Here is a 23,889-nt window from a genome sequence, read left to right on the forward strand (position 1 = left end):
GCCTCTTTTTCCTATTTGTAGTGGAGATGAGTGGTACCCGGTGGGGTCTTCTGCTGTTGTAGCCCATCCGCCTCAAGGTTGTGCGTGTTGTGGCTTCACAAATGCTTTGCTGCATACCTCGGTTGTAACGAGTGGTTATTTCAGTCAAAGTTGCTCTTCTATCAGATTGAATCAGTCGGCCCATTCTCCTCTGACCTCTAGCATCAACGAGGCATTTTCGCCCACAGGACTGCCGCATACTGGATGTTTTTCCCTTTTCACACCGTTCTTTGTAAACCCTAGAAATGGTTGTGTGTGAAAATCCCAGTAACTGAGCAGATTGTGAAATACTCAGACCAACAACCATGCCACGCTCAAAATTGCTTAAAATCACCTTTCTTTCCCATTCTGACATTCAGGTTGGAGTTCAGGAGATTGTCTTGACCAGGACCACACCCCTAAATGCATTGAAGCAACTGCCATGTGATTGGTTGATTAGATAATTTCATTAATGAGAAATTGAACAGGTGTTCCTAATAATCCTTTAGGTGAGTGTACGTTGTATTAAGTCATAGTGAAATGTCATGATCCTCTGACTTTCCTGAATATGATGTTAATTTCCTGTTCCTGTGAATTAATGTCTGATTCAAGGATGTTTTATTTACTTTGAGTGTAACTTTGTGGTTTAAAACCATTTTAATTGCAACCCCACGTGGTCTCTGATTGACAGGAGTCAACTGACATGATTTGCTGGCAAGTTGCATAGAACCCTGCTGTAGATAAAGCAGAATTTTGGTTGAACTAACATCGCTTTTATGACCGTTTTGATCCATTTTTCATCATTGAAATAACATTTCAGGGTGCAAACCTGATTAAAAATCAATGCTACATTTCAACTAACTGCAACATTGATCCAATGATAGTTTCGTTGATGCATTAACTTTGATTCAACGCTGATTCAGTGCTGGTCTGCTATCGTCTTGTTCAGTTGTCTTTGATTATGCAGTATAGTAAGCATTTTCTCAATGTAGGGTTATGACAAATAATTGTTACACTTCTAGTGTGTTGAGCAAAGAAGGATGAACTGTGCAGGCTTAAGCACAAACTATTATTATTCATAGGTGTCATTTACACTGGGGACATGTCCCCACCACATTTTGAAAAGGCCCCAACTCCTTTTTAAAGCATTTGTTAAAGATGTTCTGAAAAACAGATGAAATTCAAAACAAGAAATTGTTAGTTAAAAACATATGCATTGTGTCAAATGTCTGTTGTTAGTTTTTGTCATATTTAGTCTACTGTATACCATTTATTAATCAAGTTTTAGTTGACTAGAAGTCTGGGTATTTTAGTCTAGTTTTAGTCAAAAGAAAATCAAAAGTATTCTCAATTTCCGAGTGGTTAGCCTTGATCTGCCGCTTCAAGTTCAGTGTTTCTTCCAAAAATCTTAATGTCCTCTGCATGTCTGAGCTTTCAAAGTTTCTTGTAAAGATCTGGTCAGCTGCAATATTTCTTTGCATTTGTTACAACACAAAAACTAAATAACATGAAATATCAATAAGGGTTTATATCCACGCTAATAACCCTGTAAGGCTGTAATTTCATTACACCCCACAACCAAAATTGCTGAATGGAAATTTGGCACCAGCATGTGGCAGCAGGGGATGGGGGTGTTAGGTGCGTTTGACTTCATGCAGCTCTGCGCACCGCTGACTTGATGCATGCTGGACTCAGAAATTCTGTCCGACTTTCAACGGCGCTGCATAACGTCACCGTGTCACATGACATTAAAACCTAATGTTGTTACCTACATCAAAGGTTGTCCACACCATCTCCTTTTATGCGTTCTCTCGTTTCTGTGGTTAAGTAATTTCAGTGCTGTTCAACATCGAGCAGCTCAGTTTCTGTCAATTGTTTGTAGTAGCCTACAACAACAACAACAACAACAGTGGCTAAACTCAAAACAGAGGCAAACAAACTGAAATTGATACTTTAAACAATAAGTTGTTTATTTTGCACTATTTATTTTTCTTTATTAGTGTGTGCACTAAACAACAATCTCACACCCCACACATCCCTTTCACACCATGGATCAGTGAATGACAAATGTCCAGGCACCTCATTGGCGACTGACAGCACACAGCTTATGAGGTGACGGGGTGAGGGTGAAGCCCACAGATGGCGTCAGATCCAGGTCGTCCTCTGTAACTCCAGGTGGAGGAGTGAAACGAAAGCGCTGCAGGAGGGAGGTGAAGAAGAGGAAAAGCTCCATCTTTGCCAGACTTTCTCCGAGACAGACCCTGCGTCCTGAAAGAACGAAGAGATTTGCAAAGAGCATGATGCTTTGTAAAATATCTCTGTAATTCCTAAACAATAAAAATGCAGAAAAGTTGTTGTACCTGCAGAAAAGGGCATGAAGGCGTCTCTCTTGACAAATTTACCCTCCTCATTCAGGAAGTGGGAAGGGTTGAAAGTGTGTGGGCTCTCCCATTCGCTCTCGTCATGCAGAACAGAAGTAAGTAGAGGAAATACAGTAGTCCCCTGTTGGCAAAAGAAGGAAGAACATTAAATTACATTACACCTAGCTGATGCTTTTATCCAAAGCTCCCTACCAGTGCCATATATTTCAGAGGTCGCACGCCTCTGGAGCACCTAGGGGTGGAGTATCTTGCTCAGGGACACATAGATGGATGTGTTACACTGGGAATCAAACATTGGTCTACCACACCAAAGGCATGTGTGTCATCCGATGTTCCATTGCCAGCCCACAGGAGCAGAATTAAAGAATGAAATTTTAAAGTTTTTAGAGGTGGATGAACTTTGCCTGTAAAAATATACACCGAAAAAAAATTAACGCAACACTTGTTTTTATCCCCCCCTTCATCATGAGCTGAACTCAAAGGTCTAAGACTTTCTCTATGTACACAAAAGGCCTATTTCTCTCAAATATTGTTCACCAATCTATGATAGTGAACACTTCTCCTTTGCCGAGATAATCCATCCACCTCACAGGTCTGCCTTAGGCTGGCCACAATAAAAGGCCATTTGAAAATGTGCAGTTTCACTGTACTGGGGGTATCTGAAAACTAGTCAGTATCTGGTGAGACCACCATTTGCCTCATGCAGTGCAACACATCTCTTTCGCATAGAGTTGATCACGTTGTTGATTGCGGCCTGTGGAACGTTGGTCCACTCCTCTTCAATGTGAAGTTGCAGTCAGGTCGAGACCCCGATGAGGACGACGAGCATGAAGATGAGCTTCCCTGAGAAGGTTCCTGACAGTTTGTACAGAAATTCTTTGGTTATGCAAACCGATTGTTGCAGCAGCTGTCCAGGTGGCTGGTCTCCGACGATCTTGAAGGTGAAGATGCTGGATATGGAGGTCCTGGGCTGGTGTGGTTACACGTGGTCTGCGTTTGTGAGGCCGGTTGGATGTACTGCCAAATTCTCTGAAACGCCTTTGGAGACAGCTTATGGTAGAGAAATGAACATTCAATTCACAAGCATCAACAGTTCTGGTGGACATTCCTGCAGTCAGCATGCCAATTGCTTGCTCACTCAAAAACTTGCGAAAGCTGTGGCATTGTGCTGTGTGATGGAACTGCACATTTTCGAGTGGCCTTATATTGTGGCCAGCCTAAGGCACACCTGTGCAATACCCATGCTGTCTGATCAGAATCTTGATATGCTTGATAATCCATCCACCTATCAGTAAAGGAGAAGTGCTCACTAACACAGATTTTGACAGATTTGTCAACAATATTTGAGAGAAATAGACCTTTTGTGTACATAGAGAAAGTCTTAGATCTTTGAGTTCAGCTCATGATGAATGGAGGGCAAAAACAAAAATGTTGTGTTTATAATTTTGTACAGATGTGAGCACCTCACCTCTTTGATAAAGTAGCCCTGGAAGGTGATGTCACGGCTGGTTTTATGTGGAATAGACGTGGGGAGAATGGAGGCCAGTCTCTGTGTCTCATGGATGACAGCATCAGCGTACGGCAGGTTTTTCCGGTCATCTAACCGGACCTGACGGCTTCCTACCACCGTGCTCAACTCCTTCTGGACCTGGTCTGGATCCACAAAATAATACATGAATATTCTTTGACAGCATTCATGACTCTACAACCATGTTTGCAGCTGTGTCCTTATAGGACACCCATTGGTGAAAACATAAATGCACACATTAGGAGGAAATATTCACAAGCCTCATCTCTCTTTACCTTGTATATGTGGATATTTGGCCATAAATAACAGACTCCATCTCAGTGTAGCTGCCGTGGTATCAGTACCAGCTGCAAACAGGTTGGTCACCGTATATATCAGGTTCTTCTCACTGAAGTGAGTGTCCATAACAAAAGAATCCTAACAGAAAGAACATCCACATATTATTATAAAATAGATGCATGCAACATTGCTGTTTGTTTTACATGAAAACCACTAAACATGTTGTCTTACGTCTTCTTTCTGTTTCCGAATCAGATAACAGTCCACAAGCCCTCTGCATATTTCAGGGTTCAACGTCTCTTTCAGATGCTTGATTAAGTCTTTGACATCTCTGATGGTTATCTCATTATTTTTTAGCATCAGCTGCCGATTTTTGATCCAACCAAACAGTCTGGGAAACATGTTGTAAAGCTGTGACATAACAGTAAAAACAACAGAGATTATTAAAGACAATGTACATTATAATAACCCAAGTAGGTAAACTTCATGAATTAAAAAAAGGAAACATGAAGCTCACGTGGATTGATGCAGTGCCAGAAAAATGTATGTTTTCGTTGGCTCTTTTCACCATGTTTGTGAATCTGGGGTCACTATATTCAAATCTACTTCCATACACGATGGAGGAGATGATATTTGATGTTGCATAATTCACTGGACTTGTTGTATCAAATGGTTTCTCTGTAAAATGGCAGCCAGAAAGAATAAATTTAAGACACAATTCCCATTTCATCAGTTCCCTTAATAGTCATTTTCCACTCATCCACTGGATGCTCTGAGTTTCCCTCTTTTCACCATCACCTTCACTTGCTGTGAAAAATAAACTTTACGGTTGCAGATTCTTAGGACTAATTATTATTCAAAGGTTCCTGGTCTATAAGAAACATCTGCGACCAATGGATGAGATGATAGTGGTAGGGAGACACCATTGATGCTATATACATTTATATTTCCTTTTGTCAGCTCAGGAAGAGCCATTGAGTGTACTAAACTATTATTGCGTAGATGACAACAGGAGCAAAGACTATGGATGAGGCAGTATTTAAAAGAGGGTTTTCTCGGTTTGTTTCATTCAGTGAGTCCAAAGTATGTGGAAATCGTATGTACCTGCCCATCCTGCCTGAGACTGCACTCACACAACCCCAGCAGAAACAGATACAGTATGCTGGAATGACCCAGACGCGAGGAAATGCCAGCAGATCGTGCTTCATCCAGCCAGAGGGAACAATCACCGACCGTCTGCACCGTGCCCGGTCGCTCCGATCTCCTGTCCCTGGACACCCCAACGCCCCAATCCCTCTCTGATACCTACAATGCGTTGTGTCGCTAATAACGCCCGGCCCCAAATTGCAAATTCATTAAGGCAAAAGTAGTAATTGAACAACAGGTGCGACAGATGAAAGACGTCATTCTGCGATCACACCATTAGTAGTAGTTAGCAGTTAAGTCCCGGATCAAATATAAAATCCTCCTACTGATGTACAAATCTCTCCATGGACTTGCACCTCAGTACCTCACAGATCTACTCCATCCCTACACTCAGTCACGGTCCCTGCGGTCCTCTGACAAGGACCTGCTTGCTGTCTCTAATTCCAGGCTTTGGTGACAGAGCTTTCTGTGTCGGTGCACCATCACTCTGGAACAAGCTTCCTCTTGCCATCCGCTCTGCCTCCTCTAGAATAACCTTTAAAACCAAGCTTAAAACACACCTCTTCACTGAGGCCTATGGGTTGTAATCTCCCCTAGCCTCACACCTCTCATCCGCCCCCCCCCCCTTTTTTGTTTGTTATGGTCCTTGGGTTTGTGAAATCAAAGTTATTATTATTATTATCATTATTATAGTAGATCAGCATACGTGCTAATTTGCTGGTGATATCAAGTTTGCACATGTTTTTACTCACGCAGACCTTTAGTAAATCAGGCCCATAGACTCTGGCATGTCACAGTTCTGACTTAAAAGGGAGGAGAACTGAACAGCAGAGGAAGGGTTAATAATACGGCAGTGGCGTGCAGTAGCACAACAACCTCAAACAATACAGGCATGTGGTCAGAAAACACAGCGTCTTAGTCTAAGTTAAGAAAAGGCAAACCATAGGATAGGACAATATCAAGTGTGTCCCCATGTTCATGCGTGGGGCCAGACCCAGACTGCACAAGATTAAAAGAGTCAATGAGGTGTAAAAAGTCTTGTAAAAAGAGATGTTAACATTGCTAGACTTGTGAGGCACCCCACACGGATCGGGGAGGTATTCTGCCTGCTGTTCCAGTGCCTCCAACTTTCAGGATCTACTCTCTTTCTTGTCAGCTAAAGGCTATTCCTGTCCTTCTGGTTAGCTATTTGCCACCGTTCTGCTCTGCGAACAACCAGGGCTCGGTGTGCACAGTATAGCCATGCAGCTCATTCGGCAGTTCCCACATCGCCGTCCCGACCCACGGTGTTGGTATGGCATTGTCAGAGAAACTCTTAGCTCTGCTTGCACTGTTACGAGTGCACAGCGCGGCTAGCCTCCACCTTGAAAGCGTGTGAAATCAGAAGTGACAGCCGTATAAATGCAATCCCAGCCCAGACCTAAAAATACAAGTATATACAAGCACATCTGCTTCTAGTGGTGCGTTATAAAGGGAGTAAGCATTGCATGTACTGGGGTTTATTAGGGTGAGGTTGCTGCTAGATTGGGCGGTGAGTGTAAATATATTTTTTCTCAGGTGCCAAGGTGGAGCCTAAAGAGTGTAAACAAATAGCAAAGCCCGTTGGAGGGCAGAGCACATACTCATAGAAATGGAGTTACATCCAGGTAACTACAATTTCTAGTCACAAAAATAAGAAAAAAAACACAATCAGAGTGAATTGCAGGATCAGCAATCAGGTTAGGTTTGATAAAGGCCAACGGGCAATGATGTTTATTAAAAGCAACTAAAAAAAAAATAACCTCATTGTACGTGAACATGTGTTCATGTACACGTACACGAAATGTAACTCACATTTTCCAAAAGCAACCTCTGTGGGTACCAGTCCAGAAAATATGAGTATGACGGCACTCGTCATAGGCAGACAGTCTCTCAGTCACTGTTTAGACACAACTCTGGACTAAAGCAACATGAAAAACAATGATTTTACATTTGCAATTGAACACACTAAATACTCAAGTGATTAGATGGGTATACTGGGCAATATGGATGCACATCTCTCAATAAATAATAACCATCAAGTATTCCGCCAAGCCATAGTATAAATAGTATTTGATTTTTGATAAAGGTATAAAAGGAGGATGATGGGGGTCAAGGCAGATGACCGCCCACCGTGACTCTAGGTTCTGCTCGAGGTGTCTGTGTAATGGTTTGAGTTTTGTTTGTTCCTGTTTTATATTTAAATGAACCTTTCCAGTGTATCTTGTGTAACTTTTACTTCCTGTCTTTGCGTTTCTTTGTCTGATTGTTTACACCTGCCCTAATGTGTCTCATCTGTATCCAATCATCCTGCCGTTTCTGACCTCCCTTTACAGCTCTGTACCTTTCATACAGCACAGCGTTGCTTTTACAATCCTGGAAAATATGCCAACAAGCCGCATCCACTCCTTCATACTGATCAAAATATTGCGGCATAATCCCGCAACCATGTGTGCTTTTTTAGTCTACAAGTTGGAGTGGCCTGGCGGCGGTGCCTGGGGGACCAACAGAACGAGCCAATAGGAAGGAAATGTGGGCATCGGAGCCGCTGGACACTTAAGACGTTGTGAGACAGTATTTTGTAATTTTTATAAAAATTTGTATTAATAGTTGTTTAAAACTATTTTAGATTCTGCTCCAACAGTGATTTTAAAGAGCCAGTGTGTCTTAAGAGTCCTTAAGCTTAAAGAAGTCATTGGAGGCCTACGGTAGATTGAGAGTATATCCACTTCTCCAGGCCAAATAAGGCAAGAGAGGAATGCTGGCAGAAAATTGCTAATCATAGTCATCGGCCATAACGTCACAGGGGAAGTGAATGACACTGATTATCGCATTATCATTGGCACCTGTCAGTGGGTGGGATACATCAGGCACCAAGTGAACATTGCGTCCTTACAGTTGATATAAGCCAGAAAAACGGGCAATGAGCAATTTTGACAAGTGCCATATTTGGATGGCTAGATGACTGGGCACATTGTAGAGCTCTTAAAACTTTAAACTTGATGCATCATATACAAAACATTCCTACTTTAGAGTTGTATTTAGGTCTGACAGGTAATGAAGGATAGACTATATTCCCTTCATTTTGGGCAAAATCAAAGTGAAATAGTCAATTTAAATCCATAACTCTGAACATAACCTCATCTGGAACAGTTTAATCTTTTATGGTATAAAACTCTCGCTCTGTAGTAAACCGTTCTCTAAGCCTCTCGCCTTATTTTGTAAATAAATCTTTGCATCAGTTGCACCGCTTCCTTTGCCTTCATTAGGGTTCTTCATGTTCTCACAAAGACAGAAACATGAAAAGTATGATCTTTTACTATTAAAATAAACCTCAAAATTACACTGGCTACAAATATATTTTTTAAACGGGGGATTTATAATCATAATTTTCTGTGGCAAGCATAACAATGCACGTAGTGTCTTGATGTGGAAAAAGAAAGACAGACCTTGTGGAGGAAATGTACCTCAGCATTAGGAGACCTTCTCCACGTTATCTCTTATTTTTGTACAGCAGAACACTTTGTCATGTGTTATCACATGGAAATATTAACTCCATACCTCCATGTTCTTCAAACATTTTGATCAGATGGCCGCATTCCTCCAAACTTTTCTCCTCAGCTACTCTTTTGCCCATCCCAAAGTCTCTCAGGGTGGTGAGGGCAAAACGTCTCATCTCTTTCCACGATTCTCCATTTGCAAACAGAATCCCTATTAAACATGACTTGCAAGTTAAAATGAATCTGTTCCAGTTAAGTATCTATTATATTGATAAGGGATTAACTGAAATAACACAAACTACAAAATGAGAAGACTAAACTTTGAAACAGATCATTAAAACAGTGTTATATCAAACATGCAGCATGTTATTTGTGATTCTGCTTTTGATTGTTCATTATCTGGCTTTGTGGTTAAATGTTAACATACTTTTGTTTCTTTTATTAAGAACCTACCATGACCTTGAATATGGTCATTAAATATACGGGGGATGTATCGGTCTCCAAACACGTCTGCGTAGCTGACCAGAGCATTTTTGACTGTCTTGTATCCTGCCAGCACCACCGCTTTATTGGGTCCAAAATGGACCGTGAACACTGGCCCATACTTCTTGGAGAGCTGAAAAAAAGAACATATATTCACCTGCATGACTGAAAAAATTAAATAAATAACAAGATTAGAGAGAGACAATAGAGTTCCCCACATCATTTACTTACCTCACACAGCGTGCTGTGGGCTGACTTAAGATTCAGCTGCAGTAAATTGCCAAACACAGGCAGCGGCCTGGGTCCCGGGGGCTCCTTTCTTTGATCGTCAACGCTGCAGAAAACTACATACAAGGCAAGTAGAATCCCAACAGTGGCCAGCAGCATGGTTGTACTGGAGAACAGCAGAAAAAAACTTTCCATCACAGCCATATTTTCAAGTGTCTCAGTTAACAAAGTAAGGTGTGTGTGTGTGTGTGTGTGTGTGTGTGCGTTTTGGCTCCAGCGCATTCTCATCTCAATGCGTCATGACGCTTTCAGACAGCGTGATAAAGCGTAAGGATTTTACGCTAAAGGTATCTTTCAGCGTCCGTATGAAACGCCCCCGTTTGCTACGTTGCAGCAAGACAAGGGAGGCGAAGGGTTAGCCTGCTTGTTTTTGCTTCTTGACCTTCTGGACGCTTTTTCAGAAAGCGGGTTTAGTGAAAACTCCCGAGTAAGTTGATAAGGTCTGAGTAAGGTCTGTAACCCCCCAACTCACGCTGTGAACCTAACCTGCTCGGGAGGAGGTTTACTTCAACTAACTCTGAGTTTCTCTCTGTCTCACACACTGTGACATTTTCTCAATTATACTGTCGATATCAAAGCACATATTGGAACACAGATACGTCTTTAGAAATATCGAAATCACGGTTAAATAGGTGTAGTGTACAATATATGTGCATTTGACAGTTCAAAATAGCACTGTAGCAGCTGGACAGAGACCTAAGGGGAGAGCAGTGATTGGTGGTTATGTAGGGACTGAACCCTTCTATAGAATTTGACCTCTAGCCCTTGTTTTGTTACCTCAGAATAGCACTGTACCCTTCTATGGTATCTAGCAGATGTCTGCACATAGTCTATATAAGCTGTGTTTGATGTACAGAGAGACAGAGTGGTTATCGGGCTGGGTCTCTCTCCAAGCTGCTGCAGAGCTTCTTATTGATGCTGAACTCCTTGATGTAATAAACTTTATGATCAAGAACAGTGTCAAGCAGGTTTCTTCTCAACACATCATCGCAGCATTATTGTTCGGACACCACATAGGCTATTAGTTTTTTTTTAGTTTTTTTACCCAAGATCTTGAACATGACGCTTTTATGATCAATCTGTCAGAGAGTTATCTTTGGACATCGTAAATTTATCTTCAGCACAGAATTAAAAACTAAGCTACACTGTCCTTCTTAATGACACAGTGACTCTGTGGACATTAAGGCAAAACACTTACTGTGCGCTACAGTGATCACTGTTTAAAGTAATCTGTATAAAACAGTAACATTTCATAATGTGGTCGCACAGATTGAACATTCCTCTCGTAGTTATCAGCTGGATATGATGTGAATAGCCTATTTCTGTGTGAGGATGACTGTGGTGCAGCTGAAACAAATAAATGTAGTTTAAAAGTGAGTTTTTCATTATCTGCTGATAGTCTGAATGTGTTTTGACAGCATTTCATAAAATACGAAATGAGCAAGATTTTATTAATGTAACATAGATAGTCTAAAACTTCACAGCCAGTTTGAACCTGCACACATTTTACATTGCAAACAAATCATTAATAGGCCTACTGAGCCGGACTGTCACTTTACAATCACAGGTCCATGAGGAGCCTAAACTGTGTCTAATCTGTTCGATTAATATTTTCATTTTCAGTTATTGCCACCGGCATTTAGTCCCGTCAGGTTCCAGCTGAATAAACAGGCCTGTAGCTGTTTAAATGAATAACAGGCTGGAGGAGAATCCAGCACTTTATCATTCATTAAGGAAATTCCCGTCTGGTAAATAATGAATGAGCAGCGCTGTATAAAATGTAATTTTGTTAACGTATCGATCTTGCGTTTTAGAGCCAATCATGGTCCGCGTTGGCAGCGTTCATATTTCTGGCTCCACCCGATTAAAATGGAGGCTCTGCCTTAATTTACCCGTTGCCATGGTGAATCGTAGTATCGGAGCTCCATTGATTAGGCTTTTTTTCATCCCCGCGCACGCGCTTCCATCATGCTCAATACTCTGAGCTGACTGAACTTATTCTGATCGGCCTTTCTGAAACGGAAAACTCGGAGTTTGACAGCTCAGAGTTCAGGTTTACACTCAGAGTTTGTTGAACCGTCTACATGATGTAGAACATCCAGTTCAAAAGATAACTATTTCAACTGTTAACTTTATCAGTGTAATCAATGTAATTTATTGAACAGTTGTATACATCATGAACCAAACATGCGTGGGAAAAAAAATAAAGTGGTTTATCTACTGAAGAAAGTTTAGTAACAGGATTGTGAATGTGCGTGTCCTGCTGTTCCAAACAATCCACAGGTGCATATATGAGCTTGCTCTTTTGTAGCTAAACTAGCATTTTCCACATTTGTACTTCCAGTACAACATAACATAATATCAAATGTTTAAAGTAGCTGACAAGCATTATAATACTTCTGGATTTCATGTCCTCTGTAATAGCTTTTCTATAGTTAGGATGTCCATATATGGCCAGAGGGAGGATTGTAAGGGCAGAAAATTGTTTTATTCTTTACTTATAATCCTTTATGCAAGTACTTATAAGAGTGCTATTTTTCTCCTTTAATTATCTCTTATATATTGTTCTAAATTTTTAACCTGTTCCCCTTTTTATTATTGTTCTTGTTATTCCAGTCTGTCCACATGTGTGGGGTTTAGGTCAGGGATGTGGGGTTTATAACACCTCTAACTCCTAACCTCTAGCATGCACTTCCTGTGCTCTTCTTCTTCTATCCCCTACAATTATCTTGTATTGATTGCACTTTTTGTTAACTCTTACTTCCTTCCCTAGGTATCTACCCCATTCATGTGATAAGTACTGTGAGCTCTTACTAGTATTTATTGCTGCTCTTACTAGTATGTATTGTCAGTTGTAGATCTGTATTTGATGCTCTGTTGATGCTTGTATGTTGTTCCTCAAATGTAACTCGCTTTGGATAAAAGCGTCTGCCAAATGAGTAAATGTAAATGTTGTAGATTGTTTTCCTCACTAGCTGTCCTTCTCCTTGACTGGGACCAGTCAAGGATCTTTTGTTCCCCAAAACATAGATGCTCAGACTGTGTAAATGATCATACAGCCCTTTGCTCTGGGTCAGATGTTAGTGACTGTCTTAGGAGACAGAACCTCTGGTCCAGCTGATTTTGTTGTAGTACTTCTCTGTTTATTCTCTTTTGTTAAATAAATTCTTCAAAGACAACGGTTGGCTGTAACTCAATTATTTGCTCAACCTCTCACCAGGAATATAATTTCCACGACATCTTTCTCAATGGGTAATTTGAGAAGTCTCTCAAATATTGAATGCGCTGTCTGATTGCATCAGCATCCAGAAGAGCACCAAGCCACACTGGAACGTCTTTTGCAGACTTATGTTGCTTAACAGTCTTCCATGCTACCGTTTGTCTTTCTTTTTGTAGTAGCAGCTGATTTCCCTCTTGCAGCAGTAGCAGTGGTGCTAGGAAGTGCTTTCAGTACTTTCATCCCTTGGTGTAGGAGTGTACTCTTCATTACCATCCTCACTGTCACTGAGACAACTGTCGTCACTTTCGACTGGTGGGGCCCTGGTTTAAAGTCCACCTGGTCGCTTCCTATTGAACATTGATGCATTCATTATGTTCTGTGTTGAAACAAAGGTCAGAAATTGCATTTATACCCCAACATGCTATTTTTGTAAAGATTATAAAGAAAATGCACGCGAATGCTGAAATCCATCTAAATACAGGCTTATTTATACAAAGCCATTATGAGAAGGGTCTGGCTGAGGACTGTAGCTCATTGGGCGTGAGTGAGGGGCGAGGTGTAGATCAAAGTTCATCAGACAGGAAGGTGGGATTTGGAGAAGAGCATGACAAAGTAATGGTGCAGCAGAAGCTGCAGGTATGTAATCACAGCTCAGTGCGGCAAAAGGTGAATGTCATAAATAAGTACAATTATTTGTAAATGTTCTGTATGTTTTATATGCAACATTTGTCAGGCTGGTTGTATCATTGTTTTCCATTTGTACCTGCTTACTACGACAACATGCAATGGGACTGTTAACTGTTGATCCCACTAGACTTTAACATGAAGCTTTCACCGGTGTGGAAACCTGCATACCAAGATCGGAGTTTAAGATTAAAAATGTTTCCAGACCTTTGTGACAGTGTGACATTTATGTAGCATTAATTTGCAACATTAATATTTTTTCATGTCAATAATGTTGTAAAGTAGGAGGGGTTCAAAAGGGTACATTCGCTATCGTCATTGGGCGCATCAGTCAGAATGCGCAGAAGGAAGCCAGGAAACTATGAATATCCTCTGAAAAATGTTTTATTTCTTCCAATTTAGATGAGGCATTTGTCAACATAATGAGGGAAAAGAAAGACACACATGGGTTGTTCAATCTGAAAGAAAGCAAACATAAGATTAGAAACTAAACTCACATGTCCATTTCAAGGAAATAAGGAGACAGACATCTAAACTAAGTTTTCATAAACATGGACATAGGACAAAACTAAAGAGTAAATTAAACTTCTTACCAGAACTGCCACCCCATGTGGAAGTGAAAGGGAGTGCAGTCCTTAAATAGTGTGAACAGGTGATTTCAATCAACTCAATTAGGAGGAATGAAAGGTGGAAGTGGGAGCCAATCAGTGATAAGAACAGGAACTAAAGGAAGTGAGGTAAAGGAAGTGAACAAAATAAAGATAAATTGACGATCTTCACTACAAATATGTTTGAATTGCTTATTATACATTCCCAGATCACTTTAACATTTAGCTTGTGGAAAGAAGAACAAATTGAGCAAGAGACTTTAATTTTAATTTCAGTATTAATGATAATGCTTTGACTCCCTGATATGGTGTTTTTAGTATAATATTGTGTTGTTAATAAAGTATTTTTTTGTCAGAACTGTTCTTGTCTCGGTCGTCCATTTTTGAGTGTGCAACTTGAACTTCTGCTCTTCACTAGTCACATTATCTTCATAATGTTATTGATTTCAGTCAAGTAATTACATCATTTTATAATTTATATTTAAAATCAATAACTATGTTGTGAATCAGCAATGACATGTGGTCGATTTTTATCATCTCACATGCAAGTACGTCTGTGTGTCTAATGCCCCCCTCAGCTAGTTTAAATATTGGAAGCCAAACACAAATACAGTTTGGTTTTGCCTGGACCCCACCACCACGCAGACCACCTCAAACTCTCTGTCAGAGCCAGACGAAACGTAAAAGACCTCTTTCAAAAGCTTGAGTTTAATAACTCTGCACTCAGTTTTGTTTACCCAGTACTTCAGCAACCTCAGACATGTAATCACCGGTGTAATCTGCACCAGAACGGCTTTGCAGGATGTCAAACTCGTTATTTACTTCTTATATTTTTTGCTAACAAGTTTGCCGTTGTATCTTAAAATGTGAGGCCAGATCAATGTTGAGTCCAGAGCTTATTTCTGCTGCCCACATGTGGCCAAAAATAAAATGACTAGTATAGGGGCAAATCCATGTATCAATCCTAATTTAGTTTTGCATTGTTGATAAAGCACTTAAAAATAACATACAAGAAAAACAAGAAGTTTCCAGCAGTGATACACATACGTACCCAGAGAGAGACAGAGAGAGACACTACACTGAGTAAGGCTCCTCCGGCTCCACAGTAGTAAACTGGTTTGAGGTCGTACCCTCCACACAGGCACCTCCTGGCAGGCCTCTCTCGCTCCTATGAGCCCTCTGCTGGCCTCAACCCTCCCTCTCCACTCAGTACCACCTCATCCTCTGCTCGTCAGCCAAACCCACCCTGCTATAACTCCTTTTCTCCTGTCCAACACCAGCCAGCCCTCCTCTCTGCCTCTAACCGACCAGTCAAGTCACTGGTATACCACTCCTTCTTCCCCACTATCAACCCCACTGAGAGCTCCCTGAACCTAACATAAAGATTATATATTTTTTTTATTCTAACTTTTAAACACAATCTCCCATTTTAACATTAAAAGTTGACTTCATGATCATTAAAATGTTGCTCCATTCAGTTCAGGGGCCATTGTTAACAATATTGAACAACTTCAACACTGCACCTTGTAGCTTTGGGGTGCTTCAATTCAGCATTTTGTTTTTAATGCTGTCCGAAACCCCATGCTTTCTTTGGCCGGAGACATTTTATCCGTGTGGTCAATTCTTCCTGAGTAACTGGGAGATAAATCAGGGGAGCTTTGGCTTTCTTTAAATGTTTCTTCTAATGTTTGGAGGTTTACTTTTATGTAAATTAGTCCATTACTGTCAATTGAAGCCAGAATGGAAACATTTCACTTTAAGAAGTCTGTTAAGTAAAAGTAGAAACATCTTTAATGAAATATTATAATAGAATAATTTCATTCTTTGTTCTCTTTCAAGTCTTTCTGGTCTTTCAGTCAGGTCACTAGAACTATTATAACATTACCTTTTACATCACGCATCACCAAAGCAAATTCCTTCAACATGTAAAATACAACTTGACAATAAAGCTCATTCTGATTTTGATATGTATGGAGTGAGATGTAGAAGTGCACCTGACACGTACATTTACAAAACATACTAAGGGAAAACAGTGTTGTACCAAGACCCTGATGTTTGCAGCGTGTGAGTGTTAAAGAAAGAAAGAGTGTAAGAGGGTGAGAAGAAGTGATATGTTTGATAGTTCACATATGAGACTGCACACGTAACTGTGACACTGTGTGTGTCGTTATGCTTCCTGCCAGGAAATATGTTTGTTTTCAATGTGAACACACTACATATGAACACAAACAGTTAGATCTACACTTTTCCTAAATATTATACCATTTAATCCCTGAATCTCTAACCCTGTTTATAACAATAGCCTCACTCAGCCAACAGCTTTTTGCTTCTGAGTTAATTAAGTTTAAGTGCATTTTCTCATAAGGTAAATGAAAGGTAAACATAATTGATCCTTACAGTATGTTTGGGCTCAGACACACCGTTTTCATCTCAGCTAATTGTGGAAAACATTGTGCTATAAGATCAGTTGTCCAACAGATCGTGGAGGCAACATGCTGAGCTCATGACTGTATTTTTATTTTAAAAATGAATATAGCGTTTGAGGCTATATTTGAGCTGTTCTCTACAACAGCTGTTGGTCATCTTGTACAGGTGTGCCCTTGAGTCCTTCATCACATACTGCATTACTGCACGGTACTCTGGCTGTTCCTCTGAGAACAGGAAGGCCCTCCAGCCCATCATTAAAACGGCTCAGAGGATTACCGGCTCACAGCTTCCAACACTGGAAGAAATCTCCAGAGAACCTGCGAAGCTATGAACATCTGCAGAGACCCAACCCAACCTGGCCATAGCATCTTCATCCCACTGCCGTCGCTACAGAGCCCTGAATGCCTGCAAAACCAGGATGAAGAACATTTTTTACCCTAATGCTGTCACACTGCTGAACATACAGCGCCCACTCACCACCCTAACAACCCACCTTCAATGTACTCCCCCCATGCAATAAACTCTTTGTGTGTTTATACATTTATAGTTTTTATCCATATTGAGATCAATTTCCAGTCAAAAAGAGTTCAGAAAAATAGAATCAAACTAACAATTTCAAAGCCTCCAGACTTGCACAGAAAACTATGTATGAGTATTTATTTAAAAACTGTGATGTGGAAATGATCTTATCTCTAAGCAAAGTCTAGACTTGACGCAAGTGATTTTCCTGTGGGTTGAGTCAGGTTATTGCAGCCCGTGTTGAACTTTGCATTGACTTTATAAATAATGTGATAGGAATCATCACTCCCAAGTTATTGCGTTTGATTTTGTTTGTCAACCTACAAATGACACGTGTCACCTAACTTTCATCTCTCACACCATCGCTGTGATGTCGTCTTCCACAAAGGTTACTTTCGAGACCAAACTACCCTCATTTGTGCCAGTATTATATGAGTGGAAGGCAGATGCTGTTCATTTTAAGTTGATTTGAGATTTATAGATTACAGGTGCAAGTTACAAATGGGATTCTCATGACCTGCATAAGCAAGGTTTTTAATGCTCACTGTCTTTTATGAATGAAACATCTGAAATGATCTCAAGAGCTCAACTAAATCTAAGAACATTTTTATAAATGAGATCAGCAGATCAACAGATCAGACCAATGCCAAAGAGTGTACGATAGGCAAATATGTTTTGGAGTTTGTGCTGTTTGCCTGGTGACTTCTTCTTTTCTTTTGTCCTTGAGTGTGTGTGTGTGTGTGTGTGTGTGTGTGTGTGTGTGTGTGTGTGTGTGTGTGTGTGTGTGTGTGTCCTCCCAGGGATCCTGTGGGATTCAGTTCACAGGTTGGCAGGAGGATGTGAAGGTCAGCATGCTCCACTGCAGGTCAACAGTCATTAAAACACACATGTTACATCACACACACAGTTGCATAACCACTTTCCTCTCACAGCGGCAGGTATATTAAAGAAGTTTTACACCAGAACCGATGATAAATAATACTGTCAGTATTTAGTTTTGTTTGTCTCTCATTATAAGACAGTTTGAGCCTAAAATGTGAAATGAGATAAACTGTTAAGGTGAACCTGACACTGGCGTCGTTTCACAAAATGTTTGTTCAGTAAACAAAACTTTGTACTACCCTTTGAAAACTGAATTTAATCCAGAATGAGAAATAATCTTTAATTGTTATTTTTAATTATAGCCAACGAAATGGTAAGCCATCATGTTTTTACTTATGCAACCACCCAAATGGTGTCAACTAGCACTTAGGTACACATTAATGTAATAAAAATAAAAAACTGTTCCTTTGAAACATCTGTTTGCCAGACGACAGCTTGCTCCTTCAGCCTCCCAGTGGGAAAACTAGACTGGAACTTTTCAACAAGAGTGCAGTAAAAACATCAGACCGTGTGCAACGAATTTACGCTGCTTGCTCAATTTTAAATGTTTAAGGATCCAGTTGGCGGTTCAAAACAAGAGCAACTGGATTTGACTTAACATTTTCATCATCATCTAATGTGCACTGACTCAAAAAAAAATCTTTCTTTGTGAACTGCAGCACCTGTAACTTTTGTTCCAATCCTTCACAGCTGACAGAAAAACCCTGATGCCAGCAACACATCTCATCTCCAACCAAAGTGTTGACCAAGTTGTATGCTTGGGGAACACACCTTGGCTGTAATTCCACACACAGGTGATTTTCGGAACATAGGCCGTTTAAAACTTGTATGACTATTTGATGATGATGGATGATATTCGCTGTGAGCTCGTAAAACACCTTTCACGCTACGATACGAGGCGTTTCATGTCTGCGGAGGCTCGTAAATTCTTTCTCTGCTCACAATTTTGCTCTACACATGACCCTGGTCTTTTTGGGTATCTGAGGTAACTTCCTCTGATGTGCACAGTCACTCAAACACATAAATACACACAGACATACTGTACACACACACACACACGCGCAACAATGTCCTGGATCACACGGGTCACATCCGTTCACACACACACAAACACAAAACCCAGTGATACATGGGATAATGCAGCTGTTAGACAAACACACACAACACAGCTAAATGTTTAGAAGGTCTTTGAAAAAACCCTGTCATTATATAACCAAGACAACACACACACACACACACACACACAGATATATTTCCCCATTTGGCAGTGAACAGGAGGAATGTACATCTGTATTTGTTCTTGTCAGGACTGGATTGAAGGCTTGTTTGTTTGTTGGATGTACAGGCTGTCCCAGATGGACAGAAACTGTCTGGAATAGAGATTCAATTTTCATGGGAGACGAGTACACACGGACCCCTGGTTACTGCTGCTACGTCCCCAAAGAAATATACTGTAATACAAAAATTATTCACCCACTATTTTCAAACCACTGTGAATCTTTTTGCATGATCTGGTTGACCTGAAGTGAGAAAATGTGTGATATAAACGTGCAGCTGAAGTTTTGATGTGGGTCATCTCTGGGTTTTTTGCTTGAGAGTGAAAAAAGAAGGGGCTGGAGGCAGAAGAAAGAAACTGCACAAATTGGGTGTAATTACTGATTTGCCAGGCTGAACAACAGGACAGACATCTCTTTCTTTCTCACCGCCACCAGTTTCAACACAATAAACGGACCCACAGCTGCTAATAAAGGCAGAGTTGTTACAGGCACCAAATACGGCTGATGCACCCTGGGTAACATTGGGAACATTGGGGCACTGTTTCTTTGCAAGCTGCATGATCAATATTATTTTATTAACATGGATGAAATGACTATGCATGATATTAAAGCGTTCACTTGTATTGATGAACCCAAAGAGAATTCTCATCCGGCTCTGTAGTTTCCTTCAGCTCCACAGATCAACTTTATTGTTTTGGTTCAGTGTCGCTGCTCTGGCCCGCGTCGCTTCCAGCAGCAATAAGTTAGCTGGCTTGGAAAAGCCACTGTACACCACCTGCTCAGCACCAAGCAACAGTTAGCAAACTGCTGAACATAGTGGAACATTTAGCAGATAAAGAGCCTGATATTTTTCTCAGGAGTTGGTGAAGAGCAAACAAATCGTTTCATGGGAAAGCAGGTAGTTTGAAGAGTTTGTCGGTTTACGCACAGCGCTCCCAAATCCTGCTTTGTTCCAGGGCACGACTACCACTACCACCTGGTTATAATCTCTGTTAACCATCGTTAGCATTCCTCCCATATTTCCCATGCTCTGTTAGCTTCTGACAATTAGGATTCTACTCATATTTTTCCAATTGCTCTGACAGGAGGATTCCTCACTGACAGCTGCTGTCAACAGCAGCGGCTGAACAGCTGTGAGCAACAGAAGATGATGTCCGCTGATGAGCTCTCGTCTTCTTCTCAGAGGACAAGCTGATAGTGTCTTACTGTCAGACCGATCTCAGCTGGACAAAGAGAGTCATCTGTTGTCTCCACTTGTCTTTTATCTGCCTTTTGTCAAAGATGATTCCCATCTCTGCCCCTTTTCTTTGGACTTTTTTCTCTGACATTCATTCTTTATCGTCTTTGCCAGCCTTTTCTTCTCTCATCCAAATCTTTTCCTTTTCTAGTCATCTTTTCTTCTCTTTTGGATGTTCTTTTCACCCAAACTTCAGTCCCTTCTTTCCTTCTCTTTTCTTACCCTCTCCTCTGTCCTTTCCTTTTTTCTGCCTCTCTGCATAATCTCATGTTTTCACTCTTTCTGCGCCCCGCAGCCTGTCCATCACGGTGATATCGAGGTGATGATATATTGGAAGAGGATTGTGGTAAAGCAGAGCAGAGTTGGACAGTAGGCTCCTTTATCCCAATGTAATGCACAAAGAGCATGCAGAGGGACAGGGGCCCCTCAACCACACTGAGAAGGATATGAGTGCTGAAACTGCAGGGAGAAGGTCGAGGGCCCCTGTATAATACTGCTTCTGTACACACACAGACCCTGTGAGGATTCAAAACTTTATTCCAATTTCCCTGACCGTAAAATGAATCCTTTCTCTTACTTTAACCCCTTCACCTCCACTCAAAACCTCAAAGGGGACATCATGCACGCAGTCCACTTTGTAAAAAATACATGTAAAACCTGTTTTTTTAACAGACAAACAGGAACATCCACACAGCTGTGCACCACCGAGGTCCAGAATAAAATCTCAACAACTATTGAATGGATTGTCATGAAATTTGGTACATGTCAATGGTACTTATTAAACCTAGTGGCTTAGGTGATCCCCCGACCTTACCTCTAGGTCAACCAAATTTTAATCTGTCTCTCCATGTGTCTGTGTCCAGCAGCTCAGCAGTAAATCTACTGCGGTCCTTCAGTCACTCAGCTACAATGGTAGTAACGTTCAGGCCTTCCTTGTTGCTGCCGAATAGTTTACCTGTTCTATGTTTTGATAGTTCAATTCTGTCTCTCCTTTTGTTTCAGGACCAAGCTCACCTGCCTGCTCGCTTTCAGCCTGCTGTGCTACACTGACACCAGCCAACCATGGCAGTCTGCCTCACTCATCCAGCCTGCTCTGTTCTCCCTCCGCTATTGTTCACCATCCTGCCCAGCACCATCAACACTCATCTCCATCTCCATTCCCCGCTCGGCCTCTGCAATACATAACTTTTATTGTACTTTCAACTGCCTGTGTCTGAGTCTGCTTCTAGGTCAACATCTGCAAACTACCTGCATAACAAATCGTTAATTAGCACATGTTTGCATGCTAACACGTTAAACCAAGATGATGAACATGGTCAACATTGTACTCGCTAAAATTGTTAGCATGTTGCTATGTTCAACAGCATATCTACACAGGAGGTGTTACGGCCACTTTTTCAGTCATCTTCTCACGCTCGTCAGAAACAACATGTCCTCATACCTAAATGAAAAAATAGGCTGATTTTCAAGTCCAAAACAACATATGAGACTGTTTCCCAAAACAGTGACATGCACAAGCATTGACGAGTACCCGTCCAGCGACAGGCTTACCGGACATTCAGTATGTTATATGTCAAGTGATCTAAGTCACATGACATTTAACACTTGGTAAACATGAAACAATTGTAGTTTTGTCAGGTTTAGGCAACTAAAAACCACTTGGTTAGGTTTAAGCAAAGATCGTGGTTTTGATTGAAATAGGTACATTATGTAAGTCACGTGACATACTGTGTGTCATCTAACTTACAACATGCCATCTTTGACTTTCTTTCACACAGGAGTCAAACGTCGGTCTCCTGAGTGAAAGTCCCGAGTTTACTTCACTCATCAATCCAACCCACCGCCTCCTTAGACAGACTTTGTCGCTCTTGTATCACATCACCTGACCACTTCGGCCAGTAAAGGTTTTGGTCTAACAACAAACGTAAATATGGGTCATAATAAGCTAAATGATGATCAACCTACAGGCTACGGACTTTTTTTCTGGAGAGGACAGGCTATTTTAATGAAACCTGTCTTCATGACCGCTTATTTTTTATGTTTTACTCTTGTGTTGCATATGTAGCTGTAAACTGAAGCATATTTTTAGGCTTTTTAGGCTTGTTTTCTTCAGTTGTGCACGCGTCACTAGAGTTACAGTAAAGTGGGTCATTTGTTAAGAGCTAACTAAACTGCTCTGTAAGGAGACACTAATGAGTTTGTGCAGTGGGAAGACCACCAGGAAGAGAGAGAACTTTCTTTGTGCTGGGTGAACTACTTGACAACGGCTACAGTTATGTCTTTTACCATGTTTTATGAAGGGCGATAAATCCTAACACATTTAATCAAACGGTGACAAAAGTATAGATTTTAATCTCGCCATCAAGTACAAAACACCTGATGTGTTTAAACATTATGAAGCAGACAGAAAGGCTATATTTCAACAATCACCTCATGCTAAAGATGATTTAAAGTCATTGAACTCTTTTTCTTTATGTGAGAGAGAGCAGGGAGTTTGAATAAGGATTGAAGGTGTGTTCCTGTAGATGAGAACCTAAGAATGGGCCCTTTCATAAGGCTTCTCATTCATCAGGAGGGATGGAAGGACGGAGGGAAAACGTGGCGGGCGTCAGTGTTTTGGGCACGTGAATCTCTCAGTTTGAACTTTCTCCCACATGACAGAGATTAGGAGCCCGGAGACCGAACGGTCTTGTGTTTCTACCCGTCTCCTTCCTCCTCTCTCACACACATGTTTGTCTTGCTAATGATGAGGAAGAGGAGGACAGGAAGGGAGAGACAGCGCAGGAAGAGAGACACATGCCATTCGGTTTCCCTCAGAATATTAAGACACGTGAGGTGTGGAGGGAAGGTGAAGGCCTCACGGCTGCTGGAGGGACAAGCTACTGTATCTGTTACCAAACAGTTAGGCACTGATGCTTAAAGTTTGGGCGCAGACCCAGAATGGACTTGTTTTGTTTTTGCAGTATTATCATTAAAATAATAAAGTAAGAGTTTTGGGCAGCTGAGGTGCTTCGTTCAAAACACTGAGGTGGCTTCAGACACATTCTAGCCAGATGTTAAAAGAGTGTAAATGATCATCTTTCCAGGACTCAAACATAATCTTAAACTGGATTTATACTTCTGTTTTAAGCAGTCACATCATAACTACTGTGATATAAGGCTTAGTTTTAAGTTGTCTTCTCTTTTTCAGTAACACATATCTAACAAAGTCAGTCTGAGCTGGAGTGAAAAGCCTTCCATCAAAGAGAGGGATGAGCTTCAGATGTTGTTTGGTCATCTGACAAGCACATTGTGTGAAGCGCACACACACACACACACACACACACACACACACACACACACAGAGTCTTGTTGTTGAGTTCATCTCTGGTCAAAAATTAATATCTGCCTGCTG

The 23,889-nt window shown here is 41.0% G+C and overlaps 1 protein-coding gene across 2 annotated transcripts; it reads right to left on the reverse strand.

Moving 5' to 3' along the window:
- Nucleotides 1-2,006: 2,006 nt before the first annotated feature.
- LOC123987317 (cytochrome P450 2K1-like) lies at nt 2,007-9,872 on the reverse strand. 2 transcript variants are annotated; one of them, XM_046076080.1, is made up of 9 exons: nt 9,585-9,872; nt 9,324-9,474; nt 8,932-9,081; nt 4,724-4,884; nt 4,438-4,617; nt 4,203-4,344; nt 3,868-4,052; nt 2,379-2,520; nt 2,007-2,286 (listed from the first exon to the last, which is right to left on the reverse strand). In XM_046076080.1, the coding sequence occupies exons 1-9, from the start codon at nt 9,867-9,869 to the stop codon at nt 2,099-2,101; spliced, it is 1,584 nt and encodes a 527-aa protein (XP_045932036.1). In that variant the 5' UTR covers nt 9,870-9,872; the 3' UTR covers nt 2,007-2,098. The 2 variants fall into 2 exon arrangements, with proteins under 2 accessions (XP_045932036.1, XP_045932035.1); XM_046076079.1 differs by having other exon boundaries at nt 9,324-9,486; nt 9,585-9,870.
- Nucleotides 9,873-23,889: the final 14,017 nt, after the last annotated feature.

Source organism: Micropterus dolomieu, linkage group LG18 (assembly GCF_021292245.1).
Source record: "Micropterus dolomieu isolate WLL.071019.BEF.003 ecotype Adirondacks linkage group LG18, ASM2129224v1, whole genome shotgun sequence".
NCBI lineage: Eukaryota > Metazoa > Chordata > Actinopteri > Centrarchiformes > Centrarchidae > Micropterus > Micropterus dolomieu.

What these genes read in the sequence shown, in the direction of transcription:
- LOC123987317 (XM_046076079.1), bottom strand. Translation starts at nt 9,869, where the DNA reads ATGAGAATGCGCTGGAGCCAAAACGCACACACACACACACACACACAC. An exon ending in TGACCATATTCAAGGTCATG is followed by an intron (nt 9,082 to 9,323) that starts GTAGGTTCTTAA and finishes CATGTTTAATAG; the next exon opens with GGATTCTGTTTGCAAATGGA. An exon ending in CTGGCACTGCATCAATCCAC is followed by an intron (nt 4,618 to 4,723) that starts GTGAGCTTCATG and finishes GTTATGTCACAG; the next exon opens with CTTTACAACATGTTTCCCAG.